The sequence below is a fragment of the Mytilus californianus genome, unplaced genomic scaffold (genome assembly GCF_021869535.1).
Source record: "Mytilus californianus isolate M0D057914Y unplaced genomic scaffold, xbMytCali1.0.p SCAF_9, whole genome shotgun sequence".
Lineage (NCBI taxonomy): Eukaryota > Metazoa > Mollusca > Bivalvia > Mytilida > Mytilidae > Mytilus > Mytilus californianus.
In genome coordinates, this window is record NW_026262745.1 from 2,653,113 (window position 1) to 2,677,330 (window position 24,218).

At 33.2% G+C, this 24,218-nt stretch overlaps 1 protein-coding gene across 1 annotated transcript in view; it reads right to left on the reverse strand.

Moving 5' to 3' along the window:
• Nucleotides 1-11,464: 11,464 nt before the first annotated feature.
• The window catches only part of LOC127714820 (protein FRG1-like), a 44,070-nt gene continuing 31,316 nt past the window's right edge, over nucleotides 11,465-24,218 (reverse strand). The window contains exons 4-9 of the mRNA XM_052220855.1: nucleotides 21,853-21,978; nucleotides 16,663-16,832; nucleotides 15,801-15,905; nucleotides 14,664-14,755; nucleotides 13,586-13,696; nucleotides 11,465-11,856 (exon numbers count right to left, since the gene is read on the reverse strand). Coding sequence (XP_052076815.1) covers nucleotides 11,820-11,856; nucleotides 13,586-13,696; nucleotides 14,664-14,755; nucleotides 15,801-15,905; nucleotides 16,663-16,832; nucleotides 21,853-21,978 — 641 coding nt within the window. The 3' untranslated portion in view covers nucleotides 11,465-11,819. The remainder of the gene's footprint in view (nucleotides 11,857-13,585; nucleotides 13,697-14,663; nucleotides 14,756-15,800; nucleotides 15,906-16,662; nucleotides 16,833-21,852; nucleotides 21,979-24,218) is intronic.

The following is a 24,218-nucleotide window of genomic DNA, read 5'->3' on the forward strand; positions in this document are numbered from 1 at the left end:
GTAGATAATCTCATTTCGGGATGTGAATCAGTTCAAGAAGCATTGAAATTCTATTCTGAGGCAAAATATATCTTTAAGGAAGCGGCAATGAATTTAAGGGAATGGATATCAAACAGTAGTTCTATAAATGAGTTATTGCCAGCCAGTGATAAGACCGATGTTTTACAAGTTGGTGTTCTCGATCACATCTGGAATATCAAGGATGATAAAGTAGCAGTGAAACCTTCAAAATGTACAGTTTGTCCAGGAAAGACAACTAAACGTAGAACTTTAATGGAACTAGCAGAAATATTTGATCCAATTGGATTGTTTTCTCCTATCATCATTAGTGGGAAAATGTTTTTACAAGATCTATGGAAAAGAAATTTGAAATGGGACGATGAACTTTCTACAGAAGACCTTTCAAAATGGATTAACATCAGTAGTGAGCTGAAACGAGTCTCTGAAGTTTTCATTCCTAGATGTGTGTATTTGCATTCAGACTCAATTGATAAAAAATGCAAACTTCTGTGTTTCTGTGATGCATCTGCAAGAGCTTATTCAACAGCTGTGTATTTACATCAAACTTGTGAACAATCTTCTAGAAGCGATTTCATCTTTTCGAAGTCTAGATTAGCACCAGTGAAGGAGATGAGTATTCCCCGACTAGAGCTTATGGCCGTCTTGATTGGTGTTAGGAGTTTAATATTTGTGAAAAGTGAATTAAATATTTCCATTGAGGAAATGTACTTATGGAGTGATTCTCAGTGTGTTCTCAAGTGGATTTCTACTAAGAAAGAACTAAATATGTTCGTGAAAAATAGAATAGCTGAAATCAAAGCGAGCAAGGATATCAAATTCATGTATGTCAACACAAAGGAGAATCCAGCTGATGTAGCTACAAGAGGAACTACAGTTTCTAAACTTAAGAATGATAGTCTTTGGTGGCATGGTCCTACATGGTTTAGTTATGATACACAAAAATGGACAAATGATTCTTTTGAAGACAATTCGTCGGTGGAAAACATGTATCAATCTGAAATAAAACGTGAAAAGAGTAGATGTAGTACCTTACTTTGTAATCAGACCGAGGAAGAAAACAGACCACCTTTCGGTATAGACTGCAGAGAGTTTTCGTCTTACACAAAAGTAATACGTGTAACTGCGTGGATTCAAAGATTTGTTTCAAGGATGAAAAAAGACAAATGCAGTCCTGGAAAAGTGTTAACATACAAAGAATTGAAAGTTGCCGAAATGAATTGGATAAAATATATTCAAAGGAAACATTACTTAGATGTTTTTGAAGCAATAAACGAGCACAAAAGAAATAATCTACAAAGACAACTCGGATTGTTCATTTCTCAAGATGGAATTCTGTGTTGTAGAGGAAGACTGGAAAATGCAGATATTTCTGAATCTGCTAGACTACCTATTCTACTTCCCCGTGGGGAGGACCTCACGCGGTTATTTGTTGAAAAAATTCATAAGGAACAACTTCATTGTGGTGTGTCACAAACCTTAAGCAAAGTCAGACACGGATTTTGGATACCCCAAGGCAGATCAACTGTGAGACAAGTTCTGAGACACTGTTTGATTTGTCGTAAGCATGAAGGAGGGCCTTATCGAATGCCTGATATGCCTCCGTTTCCAAAATCAAGAGTTTCACAGTCAACTCCTTTTTCTTCAACTGGCTTAGATTATTTGGGACCCTTGATTACAAAGTCGAACGGTGAAAACAGCAAAAGGTGGATTTGCCTTTTTACATGTTTAGTTACACGAGCAATACATTTAGAGGTTATCAGTGACATGACTACAGAGGAATTCCTATATGCATTTCGAAGGTTTATCTCAGTAAGAGGTACCCCGAGTACAATAATAAGTGATAATGCAACTCAATTCAAATTAGGAAGTGAAACATTAAAGTCAGTATGGAATCATGTGATAAAAAGTGAAGATGTTCAAAATTTAACCATGAATAAAGGAATATGTTGGAAATTCATTACAGAATTAGCTCCCTGGATGGGAGGTTTTTATGAAAGGTTAGTCGGAGTTGTGAAACGTTCTCTTAGAAAATCTTTGAATAAAAGACTTATAACTGATGTACAAATGAGAACTATTAATAAGGAAATTGAAGCTGTTGTAAATTCTAGACCACTGATTTACGTAGGAGAAGACATCAATTCTAAAATAACGTTGACACCAAGTCATTTTTTAACCACTGCAAAACCAGACGATGATTTCGATCTTGACGATCCATATTATTCACCTTTAGAAAGTTCAAAGGAGAAGTTATTAAAAGCTTGGAAAAAAGGACAGAAACTCTTAGATTCATTCTGGAATTTATGGAGAAACGAATACTTACTCAGTTTAAGAGAAAGAACGCAAACAAAATTAAAGAGTTGCAGAGTCCAGTCATCATTTCTACCACAAATTGGAGATGTTGTGCTTATAAAAGACAATTTACCCAGATCAACATGGAGAATGGGAAGAATAGTGAAACTTATATCAAGTAATGATGGTGAAATTAGGAGTGCAAAAGTACAAGTGTCTACTGGACTAATATTAGGAAGACCATTGAATCTTCTTTATCCTCTAGAATTGGATTGTCATACTGAAAACAAGGAAGTCAAGAAATTTGACAAAGATCCAGTTTCAATTGCAAGACCTAAACGATTAACTGCAGAAATTGCAAAGCAGAAAATCAAATCGATATTACAGAAATAAGTACTTCGTTCTGAGATGGATTTCTTGTAAATATGGATTTCTAATTATGTGTGTGATTCGTTATTTCATTTGAAGTGGACTTTATATGTGACTATTTTGAAGAAACGATTTAAGAAAGGAAATAACATAAGATACTCTCTCTGTTACATGTAACAAAGGAAAGAAAGGTAATAACATAAGATACTCTCTCTGTTACATGTTACATAGGCAAGAAAGGTAATAACATAAGATACTCTCTCTGTTACATGTTACAAAGGCAAGAAAGGTAATTTCATAATATACTCTCATAGTTGAAAGAAAGCTAAGCGAGCGGCTCTACAAGTCTACGATACTTACTGAACAGATCGTCTGTTTGCCATTTCGAGAACAAAAAATGTGATGTCGTGTTTGTTGCTAGGAACTTTTGCTAGAACAGAAAACTTTAATTATTTGTTAACATTACTTTTCATAATTAGATACCACCTCAAATACTGTTTTTCATTAAAAAAAAACAAAAGATGCATAGCATTATGGTCAGTAACAAAAGTTGCTTTTTTGAAATGGTGTTTTCTCATTGTTGAATGCCGTAAGGTTGCCTATAATTACTTTTATCTTACCTCCTATACATTTCTAGGAATATGATTGGTTAAAAGCAACCGCGTGGAGACCGTGTATATTCCATATTGGGTTAGTAGGCGGGGCTTTTTTCATTACACGGTTAGTAGTGGTGTTACGTCCCTTTATAAAAACAACACGATGATGAGGAAAAATCTTAAAGGTTTCAACAGACGAAGAAATTGATGATGAACGATTGCAATAAATTCATTAAACACATTTAAAGCTTACAAGTTGTTATTGTTGGCATTTATTTCTGTATAGACTAATGGATGTAGGTTCTTGATACTAATTACGGTTTTAAGACTTGATCACTTAGATAGACCACTAGTCTAAATACCAACATGTTAAGATAGTCGGTAAGATAAATTCGTTACATAGTGTGCTAGTGACCTTATACGATATATATGGGGTCAGTAAATTCCATATGGGGATTCGAGCTTCGCTAATAATAATTTACTAATAATATCCATGCACTTCATTTGGAGGTTAGTTGTCTCATTGGCAATCCGATACCACATCTCCTTATATATATCGCAAGGAAAGCCAGTCGTTCAAGAAACGAATAGATACACGTTTTGAGTAGAACTTCTCATTTGAGAGGAAATTTGTATTATATATATAAATAAAAAAAATGGACGATTTTATGCAAACTAAAATATATTTTCCAATCAAAGCAGGGCATGCCCCCTCGACACCGCCCCCTAAATCCACAACTGCAAATTACTGTAGAATATAATTTTATGATAGAACTTACCATAACTCTGTTGACAGCTGTAAAAGATATACAAAAAATCAGTGTGCATAATTTTTTTACAACACTTAAACAAGAACACTTAAAAAAAAATATGTACGACAGTGTATTTCTATACAATCTTTAAAAAACGTACGTTGGCCTGCATATGGTGCCTTTAGTCCAATGCATCATTGGAGCAAAAAAAATGTGTCTGAATTAAAAAGCCGATGAAAATGTCACCGTAGCATAAAAAACTAAAAATATCTGAAGGGTTCATTGCAATAGGATGAGGTATTGCATCTCAAATGATAATGCGTTAGTACAGAAAAGATGGTACTAATGTATCCTTTATGGCAAGCTGTTTTACTATTTATTCTGACTTCAAGATATCTCATATAATTTATACGATATCTTATAAAGAAAATTATATGAGATATCTTATAAATTACATGAGATATCTTATAAATTACATGAGATATCTTATAAGCTATATGATATATCTTATAAACTATATAAGATATCGTATAAAGAATATAAGATATCTTATAAGGTTTATAAGATATCTTACGGCTTGTCATAATCCTTTATAACTCAACTCTTCCCTTAGTGAGGGAACTATACAAATCATATTGACTCTTTAAATAAATATGAAATATATAGAACTCTAAAATAAAATTCGTATCCTTTCTGACGAAACGAGTTCAATATATAATGATACACGTGAATACGGTCAAATTGTCTATCTATACAATAGCCATAAATAAAATGATATGTGGAGTATACGGTATGAATACACAAAGCGATATAGAATAGCAAACGATAAAATTTAGAGGTCAAAATATGGCCTGCAGAAGTAAACTAGTGTCTTAACTATATGTCAAGCGAAAAAACTTCTTTTTCATTTTTTCTAATCATCATTGGGAATCCCATTTTTTCTATCATTGAAACGATTCAAAAACTCTTACCGTGATTACAACATATTTCAAAACATTTCAGACAAAACTCCCATCAAGTATATGACGCTCTCCGATTTAATGAGTTCATAGCGATTTTAGTTTTTTGTATGTTGTATGATCTTGTATATGCACGAACACGTTTTGATAAAGTGATATGGACCTTTAATTTATATATAGTACTATTCTAAATTGGCTGCTATCTTCTGAATAAAAATCAAAACAGTATTAAAAGTACTAATTATTAATTGTTTACATCGTAAACTTTTGGTCTTTATGAATAGTTTGTCTCTGATGAAGAAAAATGTAGACAAGAGCTTCGGACGTACCAAATGTATAAAGTGTTATTTGAAATCATCAGGTCAGTAGTCAGTGCTTCGGCGCTGGCATGATTTATATCATTGTACCTTTCTTAAATTCTTCGTTGATAGATTTAGACATTATTAAGAAATTTAGGTTCCAACTCCCTCAGGCAAAGTTGACTTTAGATGAATTTGGCGGCAATTATTTTTGTGTCTCTTTTGGTCACATTGCTCATCAAGTAATTACATGTATACATCCTTGGTTTTCATTTTTGGGGTTTAATTTGGGCGTTCCCGATGACGAAAATCCAGAAAAGCGCTTCGGACGTACCAAATTTATAGAGAGTTATTTTCATTGTCTTATTTTTGGCTTGAGCATGACTGGAGAGAAAATACTTGTCGTAATGCGCATCTGGTCTTATAAAATTGGTGCTGCTAATGTTATTGAAGCAAACATACCACATTCCTTATTTGTATAATGAAAAATAAAATTGCCAAAAACATAGTTTTGTACCCCCTTGCCCCCACCCCGTCTCCTACACCCTGTGATAAATATTACGGATTACGGATGAGATGAGATTAGATAAAGGAAAATAAACTGAAATAGAAGAGAATCGAACGCACACAAATATAAAGACCTACTCAATGCTCTTGTACTATTTTTTAAGTGCAATTTATGTAAGTACGTGTAAGTGCTATGTCTTTCTGTTACGGGTGATAGTATGTGCAAGACAACCATGCATACTCATTATCTGCAATCCTACAAAGACCTGTGAATTCAGAGCATTTTTTAAACTGTAGGCATTGTGTAGCTTACACGAGCTATTTTATCTATTGATGAATATCAAATTCTTAGTGGCATGTCCCAATAGAAGAGATTGATCTTGACTATCTATGTTACATGTAACACATAGCCCAGTTTGATCAACAGTCACCAAACTTGAAGCAATTTTAAGGTTGATAGATTAAGTCCTATAGTCGGCTTCATATACAGTCTGTTGTTTTCTAAATGTTCGTTGAAAAGCATTGTATAAAAAAAATCGTTACCTTTTTCGGGGCTCTGTCATCCGTTTGGCTCACTTGCATGAATTTTCACACGATGTTTATTTCTTTATTGGGACTAAACAAATTCAATATATGCCGTCCGGGATAACTGTTAACAAACAAAAAAGTATTAAAACCTGTATCAAAAGACAATAAAGCAATATAGATTGGCAATACGGAAGATGCCTTGACCTTCTTAAAAGACCGACATTTAAATATGCGGTTGGCATTACCTTTCCATGGTATAGGACTGTCTTTATTATGTTTGTGTTATATTGTTTTTCATTTTTAGCTCACCTGGCCTGAAGGGCCAAGTGAGCTTTTCTCATCACTTGGCGTCCGTCGTCCGTCGTCCGGCGTCGTCTGGCGTCGTCATTCGTCGTCCGGCGTCGGCGTTAACTTTTTACATTTTGAACTTCTCCTAGAGAACCACTGAATGGAATGAAACCAAACATGGCATGAATGTTCCTTATGAGGTGCTGACCAAGTGTTGTTACTTTGTAGCCGATCCATCATCCAAGATGGCCGCCAGCGGGGAACTTAGTTTATCATAGGACCCTATGGGAAATACATACAAATGTCTTCTTTTAGAGAACCACTGAATGGAATAAAACCAAACATGGCATGAATGTTCCTTATGAGGTGTTGACCAAGTGCTGTTTCTTTGCAGCCGATCCATCATCCAAGATGGCCGCCAGCGGGGGACTTAGATTAACATAGGACCCTATGGGAAATACATACAAATGTCTTCTTTTAGAGAACTACTGAATGGAATGAAACCAAACATGGCATAAATGTTCCTTATGAGGTGCTGACCAAGTGTTGTTTCTTTGCAGTATGTCCATCTTCCAAGATGGCCGCCAGCAGGGGACTTAGTTTAACATAGGACCCTATGGGAAATACATACAAATGTCTTCTTTTAGAAAACCACTGAATGGAATGGAACCAAACATGGCATGAATGTTCCTTATGAGGTGCTGACCATGTGTTGCTACTTTGTTGCTGATTTACTGTTCAAGATGGCCACCAGGATATTTTATTAAATAACGGGACCAATATTAATCCAAATTTGGCCTCAATCATTATTATTTTGGTATCTGTTATGATTTTTATCTATCTTTACATGATTTCTAAAACCAAAGTAGAGTCAGGTGAGCGACACAGGCTCTTGAGAGCCTCTAGTTTTATGATATTTTCAAATAGTTAACAGATATATGAAGTGTCATTTCAAAATTTCTTTACGACTTTATTGATAGTTAAGAACAACATTTAATTCCAAAAAAATATTACCCTATATATTTGTTAGCTGAATATTAATCACTATCATTCAACATCGATCGTTGTTTGTTCAGGGAAGCTCTAAACTATAAGACAGAGGTCTAAGCACGACATATAGAGAGAGGTAAGATAATTCCTTCATTATGAAAATGAGTATGATTGTCAATGAGACAACTATAGGACCAAGATGTGAAAAAACACAGTTCACAGTACGGCCTTCAACAATGAGCAAAACCAATACCGTATAGTTAGTTAAGTATTGTTTACATCCCAAACTGAAATAAACTTTAGCATGCTTTTACTCATTTTCGTCGTAATTAAAGATCCCGGAATTGTTTCATTTAAATTGTAATAGTTCGGTTAAATTACTCTATATTCCAATTTCGACACAAGAATGGTGTTAATGCTAAAATATATATTATTCTAACATGGATATTGTTTTGTTAAGTCTAATTTCATTTGTGAGTGTCATGGCAACCAAGAGTTTATACAGTTTTAACATCATGACATCACAAGTATGATTTCCGAAACAGTAAAAAAAGTATGTGTTGATTTTTTTTAATTGATTATAATTTAAGTGCATTATTGGAAGTTAATACAACTTATTTCTATGGAGTTTATTGATGTGTAAACTCGGTCAACATACTCGCAAATGTTAAGGTTAACCACCCCCCTTTTTAATTGGTAATTGTTAGGGGGTGTAAAAATCTAAAAAAAACTTTCACACTAACTCTTACTGTTTCATTATATTATTAGACATTCACATCCATATGGATAATGTCATTATGTCAATTTCTTATCACTATAATGTTCGAAAGTAATGTTCTTTCATAATTGTAGAAATGTAAAATTCGTTGGAAAGAGAATATAACATTCTTATTAAAATCTAGTTACTATCTATTTCAAAGTGTAAAACAATTTTGTGTTCATAAAAGTAAATATATTCAATTATTAAAAACTAAATTTCTTACCAACAATGCTACTGTGTATTTACCTAAAGCCCCAAGGGGGAAAATAATTATTAATTTTAACTGTATCAATGACAATACCTTATTCTAGAGCAGGTGTCTTCATTCTCCATTGTATAATTTATCTATCAGCAAGGATAACTTGTTATGGACCAAGATCAAGGTCAAGCTACAGTCGGTCTATTTCAAAGATTTTTACATAAATTGAATTAATAAAATTTCTCAGAATTGTACACATTGCACATAAAACTGTTGAAACATAAATCTCCTCTAAATTGTGATGTATAAGAATTCAAGTTAATGTCTTTATTGGTTTTTTTTTAAAATGAATTGTTACTGAAATAGAAAAACAAAACGTTGTAAATAAATAAAACTAAATACAGGGTAACCGAATTAGTTTTTGATGCATACAAGATGAATACTATTTTTTTGTTTCTAAATCTAAATCATGTATGTTGAGCGATATCAGATAAGTTCTGCTTTCTACCTACATACTTCGATGTTTAACTTGATAGCTGACACGGTAACAGTTCGTATAGGATGATATTTTAACCTACATACCCATGTTTTTGCTCTTACTTCTGCATAGTTTGGAGTTAGCAGAAAAGCAGCAAATACAAATATTTAGGTCTTGGTTTGAAGAAGCATCGTATGGTCTGAACGGAACAAATGCCTATACAAGTGGAATATTGAGACTGAAAATTGGACTGCTAACCGGAATATTGAGACTGATAATAATAAATTAGACTGCTAACGGGAATATTGACACTACTATACATTTTGCAGTTGCTAAGTATTTTATTTCACGTTGGACTGCTAACTGGAATATTGACACTACTATACATTTTGCAATCGCTAAGTATTTTCTTTCGCGTTGCCTTGTCTTCCATATATATATATATATATATATTTATATAGCACCAGTCTTATGGGTAACATGTATTTCCTTGTATCATATCACACTGGATGTAAAACGGATTTTGATTTTTGTTTTACTGTTTGGTCTTTGTAATGATGTTTCCAGACCTATCAGACTTTATGAAGCATTGCAGTTTCATATGATCTTAAAGGAAGGTTTGTTACAGATCATAGAGCTGTTGAATGCTTTTGCTTTTGTTGGTATAGTTGTCAGTGTACTTGGTACAAATTGGAAGTGGTCTTGTGTAGTTATGCCAGTTGATCACACTTCTGCACTCTCTTTGTCGTATTTTATTGTCAGATTGGATTTCAAACAAAATTTGCCTTCAAGTTGGGTCTGTTTTAATATTCTTAGTGTTGGTTGCATCATTAATCTTATCCATAAAACAGGTCACATGGTTTAAAACTCGGATATAAACCTTAAACTAAATCACTGTTACCTTCACCTTGTAATAGATGGTCAGTCTCTCCAATGTTAAACTAAATCACCGTTGCCTTCACCTTGTAATAGATGGTCAGTCTCTCCAACCTGAAACTAAATCACTGTTATCTTCACCTTGTAATAGATGGTCAGTCTCTCCAACCGTAAACTAAATTACTTTTACCTTCACCTTGTAATAGATGGTCAGTCTCTCCAACCTTAAACTAATTCACTATTACCCTCACCTTGTAATAGATGGTCAGTCCCTCTAACTTTAAACTAAATCACTGTGTCCTTCATCTTATAATAGATGGCCAGTCTCTCCAACCTTAAGCTTAATCACAGTTACCTTAGTCTTGCAATAAACTTTATTGAGACAAACTTAAAATATCTTGCTGTTTTTTTTTTATTTTATAGAAAATTAATTGAATGTTTCAATTATATTCTTTCTAAATTCTAGCCAGTTTCAGAGGATTATTCATAAAATGTAAGTGATATACAAATCTATCAAAAAGTTCAGAGATAATTATAGATTAATCAAGGATTTAAATTACAAATTTAAGACTGAAAACCTTGGTTTTATTGACTACTACCATTATAAGTGATTGATCCTTGCCATATATTACAGACAATTTAATTTGTTAACATACATTAGTGCATTCAATATATTTTCAAATAATGTAGCACAGCTTCAGTTGAAATGATCCTCATCAAGGATTTTAACAGTCAAAATAATTTTTTGTTACATGTATTTGCCTGTAATTATCTTTTCTTATTAGCATTATATAGAAGTGAACACTTTTTGATCCTGGTTTCCAAATTATGTGCTGTTTTTTATTACTGTAATTCAGAAATTTATGCGATTTTTGAAGGATGGACAAAAATGCAAGATTAATTATTGCAGTTCCAGGACAATCTGCATACAGATATATATATATATCAGATATCAGAATGCGAGTTCTTATTATTGCGATAATTACTCAGTCGCATTATTCGCAATTATAAAACACTGTGCAGATTTTTTGTTCTGCGTTTTACTTTTATGATATATATCCACATTGGCTAGAGGTAAAGGGGGAGAGTTGAGATCTCACAAACCATGTTTAAACACACCATATTTTTGCACCTATCCCAAGTTGGGGAACCTCTAGCCTTTGTTAGTCTTGTGGTTTTTTTTAATTTGGTTCATTTGTATGCATCAGAGTTTAGACTGGTATACATTTTTGTTTATGGGCCAGTTGATGCCTGCCTCCAATGCAAGATTTTCTTGCTGCATTGAAGACTCATTATACAGTATGGGTTTTTCTGGTTGTTGAAGGCTGTAGGGTTGCCTATAAATGCTTACATCCACTTCATTTGAACTGTGGTAGATAGTTTTCTCATTGGCAATCATACCACATCTCTTTATTTTTATATATACAATAAATTAATACCCCAATCTCCTAGTACTCGTAAGGGGACAACTTGTGCTGTTTGTTTTGATGGTTATGGAGGGAAGTGTAAGGTTTCAAAATAATGTTAATATGGATTACAATAAAATAGACATACAAATGTATATATGTTTAATATAAAATGACTGTATAAAACATAATGACTTCTAAAGTTTAAAAATACAATACAAGGAAAGTATCATTAAAAATTTTTCAAATTATATAGCAATCAAATGATAAAACTGATGCATTGTCAATAAATTAATAAAATGTTCATCTGTGCAAATGTTGTGGGAGAAACTACACAAAACTTATAGACCATTTGTATCATTAACTATACTAATGTTAAATTAAACATGATTTCAATCCCGTCAGAATCTGTTTTTTTTTATTCTTTCACTCCAGTCTTTTTAACACATAAGAGCTGCCATGTAAGTCTATGGTAAGATTTGTATCTTCTATATGTGAGTCTTCACTTGCAATATCTATCTGCTTTCATCTTCTCTCGTCTAATAAAAGTATAAAACATTCATTTACTTAGTACTTTGACCAATACATAAGAATGTATCTTTGATATATGAGACAAGGAACATTCATATATGGGTTAAGATTAAAAAATTATTAAAATATTCCTATACTATGGGTCATATATGTGGAAAATAGTGCCAGCTTCTAATAAATGAAATGCTTTTACAATTGCTCTTCACTTTTAATATAGAACTGGACCAGTCACTTTATACAACAATGTGTTTATGAGATATTGACCCAAAAGGAAAGTTTTCACTGATTAAATACCAGAAGCATACATTTAAAGTTTTTAAAGATATCCAGATAATATTCAGTTGTATTGTACTGTTTTAGAGAGATGAAGTTGTGAAAAATTTATATATATACTGAAGGACTTAAAAAACGCAACACTAGATTTTCATTTTCAAATATGCAATTCTTGTAATATAAATGTATAAACATAAATTTAATTCATTACTTCATTGTCAAAAAATTGTTTGCAGTTCGAAAATGGAATAGATTACGTCATGTTTAATGTTCAAATCATGTGGTATGCACTGAAACCATGGTTTTCCCAGTATGAATGGATGTGTCACCGTCAAAGGCAATGACTGCCTGTAACCAACGCCTAAATGATTGACAGAAAGGTCAACCAGTTCTGTTGGGCATGTTTTGAGTTCTGTTTTGTACCTTCTGATTTGGCCTCTGTCCCACCCATTACAGTGTGTTTTGGCAATTATGCGTTTTAAACTTTTGGACTTAAAATCTTTTTCTGCAGTCGATTCTTTAACATTTCAGTATATAGGAACCATTTATGGCGTGAATCTGTCTGCCATGGCTTGATTAGCAGTTGACGTTGCGGCCGCAAACATGTCTCGCAAGTGACATGCGTAATCAAATTTTATTGACGTGGTATTGTCACTACATATTGATCTGGTCATGGCTGGTCATCAACAACTCCCATCTGCCTGTACCATTGTTATAAGGACAGGAAGAGGAGTTTCTGACGTGAAATTGTCTAGCATCAGCACATTCACATATTCCTGGCTGCAATATTCTTATGGCCGGATTCAGATTTTCCTTGCTCAGTCTTGGCAATATGGAAATGCAACATGTTTTTACTAATGTACGTGTAGGTATGGATTGTAAGAAATGTTTCACGAAAAAAAAACCCATAAAAAATCATTCAAGTGTTTCAAATATCCCTTTAAGACATTTGTGCCACGTCAATAATACAGCATGTTCAATTACCTGAGGTAAGTCAGGTATTCAATTGTTCTAAGCAGAAGGAAGTATGGTACGTATGAATAGTAGCTATATTAAGATTAATTATAATTTGGTAAAAAAAATCAACAAAATATGAGTTGTGATTTTTAAGTCCGTCAGAATATAATTTAGTTATTACTAATAGAATCAATATTTGCTTACTAAGCTTGTTACTGGGTTTAGATTTTTACGTTTTCAAATATGTAAAGTGTCTTAAGATTGGATTATTTTTAACATGCTTAGTCTTTTTGTTTGGAGGTGGTTTTTTGTTCTTTCTTGACATGTCTTCCTTTGTGTTTTCTGTCTATAGCCAATTGCAACCTTTTCTTTTAATACCTAATGCAAAAGATATCTGAGGTTTTTGAAGTAGATGATTTTGCAGTTTTATAAGAAAGGCTTAGCTTCCTAGTTGAATGACTTTGTTTGCTTTCTGGAATAATAAATGTAGTACAACAAAGTCCATACCTGTCTAGCATACATTCATGAAGCGTGCCACCTTTCTTAGCCTTCTTTAAACTGCTCACATCTTCTGCACTTATTTTTAATTTTCTGTCTTGATAGCTTTGAAATTTCTTCCTGCAGAAGCAAGTTTTACAGCTGCTTATTCATAATTCAAAATATGATAATATTTACTGAAGGACATTTACAACTGAGTAATTACTACATGAAAACAGACTTATGGTGATTTAGAACTTGTCACAGTGTGTTGTATGTCTATTGTTGAGGACAATATGTTGACTTTCAGATTTCTATTTTAAGTAGAAACATGTTGAAAATAGAAGAGACTTCATGTAGGCCAAGGATTTTCCATTTGAAAGATAATGAAAAGGTCCAAATAAATTTTGACATGCTCAAAAATATTTTTCATTTTGATTTTCCCCCCAATATGACATAATTGTTTTTTCTATTTTTGGCATATTAATAATTAAGCCTGGTTTTAAATTAATGCTTGATGCAAAAATTAATCTGATAGCAACACAATGATGTCTTGAAAGTGTGATTCAATATATGGTAAAGGTCATATGCCTTAGCGTTTGAACATGTTTGATTACAAAACATCACTGACTTAGTCATTAAAGTGACTTTTATTAAACCAACTAATAACAAACTTTACCAAGAAAACACACAAAAAAGAATTCAAAGTCATTGAGCCATAAGTAAAAAGGCTGGACTATTAAAGTAATATTGAAGAAATGAAATGTATAAATATTAATGCAACTATATTGACTTAGCATAAGTGATACACTTGTGGTCTCTCCACTTTCATTGCAGATGAGACAATAAATTTAAACTAATTTCTCAATATTGAACAATTTAAAATGTAGTGTATTAACAGTGTGGATGATAGACATATAAAGAAACACAATATGGCACTTAAAGTGCATTCAGTAGGTTGTTATATACTTAACTTGATGGGATGTGTGTAAATCAGTTGTCTTCTCTCACACAAAGTTTTTACAGTAAATTCCTATTGTACAGCTTCTAATCTATTAAAAAGGACCTTTTAAAATGTAATACTGACTATACTATCTGATAAACTTACACATAATTTATTTCTGCATCTTTAATTTTGCCTCTCTCTTCAACAGGTATGTTTGCAAATGGGTCTGATTCTATATTTGCATTTAGTCTGATCTACAATTAATTTTTTTTTCATAATTTTTAAATAAAAATGTGGATTATCTCCCCTAGACTACAAAAATTCATATTATCAACAATTTTAAAAATACTTAAATTACTAGACATATATACAGAAATTATTTATAGATAATAGCTATAATATAATATAAAAAATTGTAATTATTTTTTTCATATGATTGTGTAGTTTTAAACATTTTTAACAACTACCAGTTAATGTTAGTTCCATGCTAGTAAAAAAACTTTCAAAACAAACTCATCTATTCACATCCATAACACAATATATTTCATGTTTTTAATGTAAAAGTGTGAGGGCTGTTCCAGAATTGCAGAATCAAATAGTATAAACTTTGATATCTGGGAAATAATTGGTGTCTAGAGGGACAATAAACTTGCTAGTGTCCTCATAGCCAGTAAATAAGTGTTCTATTATTCAGAAAGAAACTGGTATATATATTGTATATCCAAACAATGTATGGTTATTCTCTTTTAATGGCAAGTTTTACAACTGCTTCAAATGAAATATCTTGGGTAAACCATAATTTTTTAATTGAATGGAACAACGTTAAAATTCCCAGAACCTATATATTCTTTATTGATATCACAAATAAAACTATACGGAAACACATTGTTTATGTCATAATCAAGGCGATATTCGGGCAGTGACTGTATATCACAAATGAATGTAGGTCAATGTGATTTGACTGCATAAATAGCACAGTTGCAGAATAAACAATCATTCAGAAGTCTCGGGGACGAGTCAATTCAAACAATATAGAAAGTACGGGAAAAGGTTTGCTCATGGTTTTCCCGTACTTTCTATATCGTTTGAATTGACTCTTTTTTGAAACTATCAACCGGTATATAGTCTTTTTACAAGAAAATCGTTGCATCCAGTAAATGGTTCACCCAGTGAATAGTTTTGAAACTATTAACTGGTAAATAGTCATTTTTAGACAATTTTGTATAAACGGAAAATTTATTTGTCAATAATTTTACAAAGAAAGTACATACTGAGGTATAATAAATGTTACTATCTTACTTTAAGCATTTCACTTTCACCAGCTTTCTTACTATTGCAAACAATATCTCCATCATCATCATATGATAAAAAACAATTATTACTGCCATTCAATGCCATCCTACCCTGTAATTAGAAAGAACAAGTGAATCTGTGAGCTACTGCTCACTAATGACACCCCCGCCCGCTAAAAGTATAAGGTAAACAGGAAGTTGTTGAGTGATGAATCTGAAAAAGCATCAAAAAGTATAACGGACTCATATAAACCCTGAAACCAAATTTCAGAAATCCTTGTAATGTAGTTCCTGAGAAAGATGCGACGAAACATATTCATGGGACGGATGGACTGAAGGATGGATGGACGAATGGACAGACAGAGGTAAAACAGTATACCCCCATTTTTTTAAAGCAGGGGTATAATAATGATTATTTCTTATCAATATCCTAATATAATAAATTTTAAACTGAGCAGAACTTATTAGTAACATCACAATATGAAAGTATCAAGCTTACGACTTAGGACAACCAAGCATAAAACAGTGTAGGGGGATGATAAATAGATTATCTGGTTTGATGTGTATAGATATTTTAAAATATCAGCAGATAGACACAATGTGGAGCATTTTAGCTGGGCTTACTTGCAAATAAGGTTGACATTGTGGCTCCAAACTGATATTTTAGGAAATCAATGTGCAGCAAACCTGACAGTCATATGTATTATGACGTGAACAGTAAGTTTTTTACAATGATAAGATACTCTTTTTGTTCTCAAGTACTACACATTCCAAGTTAGCTTATTCTTCATTTTTGTATTTTGAAATTTGAAATCTGAATTTTATCTGTCTATTATAATTTTGGTTGTGAAGTATAAATTCTGACTAACCTCTTGAAAAACTGGTTCCCACTGTTCCCTTGCTCCTATAGCTTCAGCTCTTCCAATAACACCATCATCTGGGTCAATACTAAGGTATTTACCATAACCAGATTTCAATGCTATTTTTGTCTCATTAACTTTTACAGCTGTCAGTATTTCTATCGGATCTGGTTCCTCTCCTGCAATGATAAAGTCAAAATGAAGAAGGATACTCATTGTTTCATTGTTTTTATTACATTTGTGATCATTTGTGATTTTAATTTTTTGCACATGTATTGTTGACATTAATTTCATATAGTATGAAGCAGGCTTTCAAAAATTTCCAGAAACCAATCAGAAAATTGTCAAGGAAAATTTCTTCTGTCAAACATTCATTGTAAGTAAGTGTAGCTGTTGATAGAGCCATCCTCTCAAGATATCAGGTCAAAGGGTTAAATGCATATTAAAACTTTTACATCAAAATATCTGGATATGGGAGGGTAAGGAAGGAATTCCAAAACTTTCCCAAAACATTTTTTTTGGAAAATTTGCATTATACATCAAATGGACATACAATAAATTACCCACAACACATGTCCAAAAATAAGTAACCCTTCCTCTCTCCAACATCCATGTCTATGGAATAGCCTTTAACATGTTTAATGAAAATCTAAGCCATAAAATTTCAAATGATTGTGTATGATATATTAGGGTTTAAACATTGAAATTTTCATTATAAAAAAGAATAAAATGCTCCGCTGGGGCACAGCTTGATACGACCGCAGAGGTCGAACCCTGAACAGTTGGGGCAAGTATGGACACAACATTCAAGCTTGATACAGCACTGAATTTGGACTGTAATTAAATATTTGACACAGCATAGGTTTCTGACACAGAATGAATGTGGTCTAAGAACTTAAAATTTTTTAATTTACCTATTCAAACCATATCATTATTATTTGCTTTTATATATAAATCAGAAATAACCAATTTAAAATGGAAAATTTTAAAGAAAAAAAAAGGAAAAATTAATCCCCCCACAAATTTTTTGAACCTCCTTATGATTCATCACCCCCAAACTCAATCCCAGCCTTCCCTTTGTGGTATGGTACCTTGCAGTACAATTTCATAGAGATCCATACACTTGAACACAAGTTATTGTCTGGAAACTAGAAAAATGCTTGTTTTTTGGCCCCATATTCCTAAACATTTAGGGCAATCACCCCCAAACTCAAACCCAGCTTTCCCTTTGTGATATGGAACCTTGTATTTCAATTTCATAAAGATCCATACACTTACACACAAGTTATTGTCCTGAAACTAGAAAAATGCTTGTTTTTTGCCCCTTTTTGGCCCCTAATTTCTACAATTTTGAGGCAATTACCCCCAAAATCAATCCCAGCCTTCACTTTGTGGTATGGTACCTTGCAGTATAATTTTAGAGAGATCCATACACTTGAACACAAGTTATTGTCTGGAAAATAGAAAAATGCTTATTTTTGGCCCCTTTTTGGCCCCTTATTCCTTAACGTTTTGGGCAATTACCCCAAAAACTCAATTCCAGCTTTCCCTTTGTGATATGGAACCTTGTGGTACAATTTCAGAAAGATCCATAGACTTACACACAAGTTATTGTCCTGAAACTAGAAAAATGCTTGTTTTTTGCCCCTTTTTGGCCCCTAATTTCTACAATTTTGAGGCAATTACCCCCAAAATCAATCCAAGCCTTCACTTTGTGGTATGGTACCTTGCAGTATAATTTTAGAGAGATCCATACACTTGAACACAAGTTATTGTCTGGAAAATAGAAAAATGCTTATTTTTGGCCCCTTTTTGGCCCCTTATTCCTTAACGTTTTGGGCAATTACCCCAAAAACTCAATTCCAGCTTTCCCTTTGTGATATGGAACCTTGTGGTACAATTTCAGAAAGATCCATAGACTTACACACAAGTTATTGTCATGAAACTAGAAAAATGCTTGTTTTTTGCCCCTTTTTTAGCCCTTAATTCCTAAAATTTTGAGGCAATTATCCCCAAAATCAATCCCAGCATTCCCTTTGTCATATGGAACCTTGTGGTACAATTTCAGAAAGATCCATACACTAACACACAAGTTATGTCTGGAAGTTACAAAAATGCTTATTTTTGGCCCCTTTTTTGCCCCAAATTCCTTAATGTTTTGGGCAATTACCCCCAAACTCAATTCCAGCTTTCCCTTTGTGATATGGAACCTTGTAGCACAATTTCAGAAAGATCCATAGACTTACACACAAGTTATTGTCATGAAACTAGAAAAATGCTTGTTTTTTGCCCCTTTTGTAGCCCCTAATTCCTAAAATTTTGAAGCAATTACCCCCAAAATCAATCCCAGCATTCCCTTTGTGATATGGAACCTTGTGATACAATTTCAGAGAGATCCATACACCAACACACAAGTAATGTCTGGAAGTTACAAAAATGCTTATTTTTGGCCCCTTTTTTGCCCAAAATTCCTTAATGTTTTGGGCAATTACCCCCAAACTCAATTCCAGCTTTCCCTTTGTGATATGGAACCTTGTAGTACAATTTCAGAAAGATCCATAGACTTACACACAAGTTATTGTCATGAAACTAGAAAAATGCATGTTTTTTGCCCCTTTTTTAGCCCCTAATTCCTAAAATTTTGAGGCAATTACCCCCAAAATCAATCCAAGCATTCCCTTTGTGATATGGAACCTTGTGGTACAATGATAGAGAGATCCATACACTAAAACACAAGTTATGTCTGGAAGTTACAAAAATGCTTATTTTTGGCCCCTTTTTGGCCCCTAATTCCTGAACTGTTGGTACCATAACCCTCAAAATCAATCCCAACCTTCCTTTTGTGGTATTGAACCTTATGGTAAAATTTCATAGAGATCCATTCACTTAAACTAATGTTAGAGTGCGAAAACCAATGTGTCTTCGGAAGACGACAACGCCGGACAACGACAACGCCAACGTCATACCAATATACGACCACAAAATTTTTTTGCGGTTGTATAAAAAATAAGTAACCCTTCCTCTCTCCATCATCCATTTCTATTGAATAGCCTTTAATGAAAATCTATGCCATAAAATTTCAATTATTGTGTATTATATAGTAGGGTTTAAACATTGAAATTTTCATTATAAAAAAAGAATAAAATGCTCCGCAGGGCGCAGCTTGATACGACCGCAGAGGTCGAACCCTGAACAGTTGGGGCAAGTATGGACACAACATTCAAGCTTGATACAGCTCTGAATTTGGATTGTGATTAAATATTTGACACAGCATAGGTTTCTGACACAGAATGAATGTGGTCTAAGAACTTAAAAATTTTAAATTGGACATTCACCTATTATGGTCCAATATCCAAAATCTAAATACATGGTTAGATTCAGCATATCAAAGAACCCCAAGAATTCAATTTTTGATGAAATCAAACAAAGTTTAATTTTGGACCCTTTTGATCTCAATGTGGACAAAGTTGATAATGGGGCCCAAAAATCAAAAATCTAAATACATGGTTAGATTCAGCATATCAAAGAACCCCAAATATTCAATTTTTGTTGAAATCAAACAAAGTTTAATTTTGGACCCCGATTTGGACCAACTTGAAAACTGGGCCCATAATCAAAAATCTAAATACATGTTTAGATTCAGCATATCAAAGAACCCTAAGAATTCAATTTTTGTTAAAATCAAACTAAGTTTAATTTTGGACCCTTTGGACCTTAATGTAGACCAATTTGAAAACGGAACCAAAAATTAAGGATCTAAATACACGGTTAGATTCGGCATATCATAGAACCCCAATAACTAAATTTTTGATGAAATCAAACAAAGTTAAATTTTGGACCCTTTGGACCTCAATGTGGACCAATTTAAAAATGGGGCCCAAAATCCAAAAACTTAATACACGGTTAGATTCAGCATATTAAAGAACCCCAAGAATTCAAGAATAAAACCCCATTGAAATTGATCAAGAAATAAGCAATTTATACGAAGTATCTTCTTTTGCACAATACTGTGCAATTGAATATTTCTTGCTATTGCGCAATACTGTACAATTGACAATTTCTTGCTATTGCGCAATATTGTGCTATTGGATATTTCTTGCTATTGCGCAATACTGTGCAATTGAAGATTTCTTGCTATTGCGCAATACTGTGCAATTGAAGATTTCTTGCTATTGTGCAATACTGTGCAATTGAAAATTCCTTGCTATTGCACAATACTTATTATATAATAATTTACACATCCTGTTTGGTGTGTATCTCCTACCATATCATTATTATTTGCTTTTAAATATAAATCAGAAATAACCAACTTAAAATGGAAAATTTTAAAAGAAAAAAAAAAAAGGAAAAAAAGAAAAAAAAAGAAAAAAAAAAAAATCCCCCCCCCCAAATTTTTTGAACCCCTTATGATTCATCACCCCCAAACTCAATCCCAGCCTTCCCTTTGTGGTATGGTACCTTGCAGTACAATTTCAGAGAGATCCATACACTTGAACACAAGTTATTGTCTGGAAACTAGAAAAAATGCTTATTTTTGGCCCCTTATTCCTAAACGTTTCGGGCAATTACCCCCAAAATCAAATTATTGTCTGGAAGTTACAAAAATGCTTATTTTTGGCCCCTTTTTGGCCCCTAATTCCTTAACTGTTGGTACCATAACCCCCAAAATCAATCCCAACCTTCCTTTCGTGGTCTTGAACCTTATGGTAAAATTTCATGGAGATCCATTGATTAGAGTGCGAAAACCAATGTGTCTTCGGACGACGCCAGACGACGACGACGACGACGACGACGACGCCAACGTCATACCTATATACGACCAAAAATTTTTTAATTTTTGCGGTCGTATAAAAAGCATTTGAATAAAGAATATGCATTTCATTGCATTATAAGAACTTTATAGGGTCTGTCAAGAGTGATTGTGGATGGATATATTTAATAACTCTTGTAAAACATTCTAGTGTTTTGAGAGCAAACTTTAAAGTAGATTTAAAAAATAAAAACAATTTCGAACTATTTTATGCATTTGATTAAAAAAAGAAGAGCATCTGATTAAACTGGAAATAAAAAAGTTATTTTCAACCACCAATTTTAGTAGTTTTGAAAATTCTTTATGCCTATCCATTCTCTATACTGTTTCATAAAAGAGCCAAATGTTGAAGTTTATGTCAATTTCATTGCCATGCTGTAGGTACCAACCTTCATCCCTAGGTGGTCCCAGTTTAAATCTGCCATTATCTTGAGCAGCCAAATATCTCATATCACTCATCTCTATAGCCGTGTTACCAGATATGTCATCAAACTTCTTAGCTAACCACCAGCCACCTGAAATAATAAATCAAATTCTAAGTTTATCCCAGGTGTTTAAGGGTTTTTTCCAATAGTATTCTGTGTAAAATTTTGTGAAATTTCTTTTAATTTTTTTTTTTAAATTTGTCCATGGTGTTGCCAGTCCTTTGACTTATGATTTATTATTGTCTCTTTGTACTTTCTTTTTTTTTCATACAGTTCCATTGATTTTTTCACCATTATAGGGCCTCTGTGTCAGAGAAGTTTATAGACTGTTTAGGTACATGTAGTTGGTAAGTTTTTTGTTCAGTCTATTGCCACTAAGAGGAGGAATTTTGGACTACATTTGTAAATTTGAATTTCTGATTTGTAATAACTTTTCTTCTGTTACTGGTCAATGTTCAAGATTTACTACCAAGCACTCAAGTCCACTCTTTCCTTACAAAAATCTCTGATCTAAGTAAAACTACCCAAATGTGCACAGAATTTTTCCTTAAACTCCATCATGTCCATGAAACTAAACAACAATGTTACCATGGATACAATGATTGCTATTTAAGGATGTTTGCTCCTCTTGTTTTTGAATTTTTGCCAGATATTCTGAATCCTCTGCTTTTATCCATGTAGTGCCATTACTAGAGGCTCTAAAGAGTCTGTGTCACTCACCTTTGTCTCTGTGCATATCAAACAAAAGACACTCTCCAACATTGTAGACGAGAATAGACTTCATGACAAAAATCTGTATTTTGTTGATCTTGTATTACTGATCTTTGAGTCTGTTTAGTCTCTCTCTATCTTCTTTAGTTTTTGCTCAAAACACATGAGGGTAAAACAAATCCTCATTGAAGGGCAATCACTCCTATGAACATGATGAAGAGTGACAGTCTACTAACTATATCGGCAAAATTTGACTTTTTAATAGATCTTGCCTTGCTGATCATTTTTGTGATTTAAAGTGTTTATTTATCTATTATAATTAAAATCATATAAGGCATAACAGAAAAAAATGTTTCTCTCTAAATATCATATTTCGTGATAATAGGCAAAAACGAAAAAAAATGGTAAAATTTGTCAATATTAGGCAATAACTCCTATAAGAATTTGTCTAACAGTTTTGACATATATCAACAATTGGTAGAGCTCATTATTCTGAACATTTTTGCTCCCTTCAGATTTTCTCTATTTATAACGGTTCAAAAAATAACAGACAAAACTTGCATTTTACCCCTATGTTCTACTTTTAGCCATGTCGGCCATATCGGTTGGTAGGCAGAGTCATTGGACACATTTTTGCTGTTTACAGTTTATGTCTATCTATAATAATATTCAAGATAATAACCAATAAAATGCTCCGCTGGGGCGCAGCTTGATACGACCTCAGAGGTCGAACCCTGAACAGTTGGGGCAAGTATGGACACAACATTCAAGCTTGATACAGCACTGAATTTGGATTGTAATTAAATATTTGACACAGCATAGGTTTCTCACACATAATGAAAGTAGTCTAAGAACTTAAAATTTTTTAATTTACCTATTCAAACCATATCATTATTATTTGCTTTTATATATAAATCAGAAATAACCAATTTAAAATGGAAAATTTTAAAGAAAAAAAAGGAAAAAAAAAATCCCCCCCCCCCCAAATTTTTTGAAACCCCCTTATGATTCATCACCCCCAAACTCAATCCCAGCCTTCCCTTTGTGGTATGGTACCTTGCAGTACAATTTCAGAGAGATCCATACACTTGAACACAAATTATTGTCTGGAAACTAGAAAAATGCTTGGGTTTTTTGCACCTTTTTGGCCCCAAATTCCTAAAATTTTAGGACAATTACCCCCAAACTCAATTCCAGCTTTCCCTTTGTGATATGGAACCTTGCAGTACAATGTCATAAAGATCCATACACTTACACACAAGTTATTGTCATGAAACTAGAAAAATGCTTGTTTTTTTGCCCCTTTATGGCCCCTAATTCCTAACATTTTGAGACAATTACCCCCAAAAACAATCCCAGCCTTCCCTTTGTGGTATGGTACCTTGCAGTACAATTTCAGAGAGATCCATACACTTGAACACAAGTTATTGTCTGGAAACTAGAAAAATGCTTATTTTTGGCCCCTTATTCCTAAACGTTTTGGGCAAGTACCCCCAAACTCAATTCCAGCTTTCCCTTTGTGATATGGAACCTTGTAGTACAATTTCATAAATATCCATACACTTACACACAAGTTATTGTCATGAAACTAGAAAAATGCTTGTTTTTTGCCCCCTAAT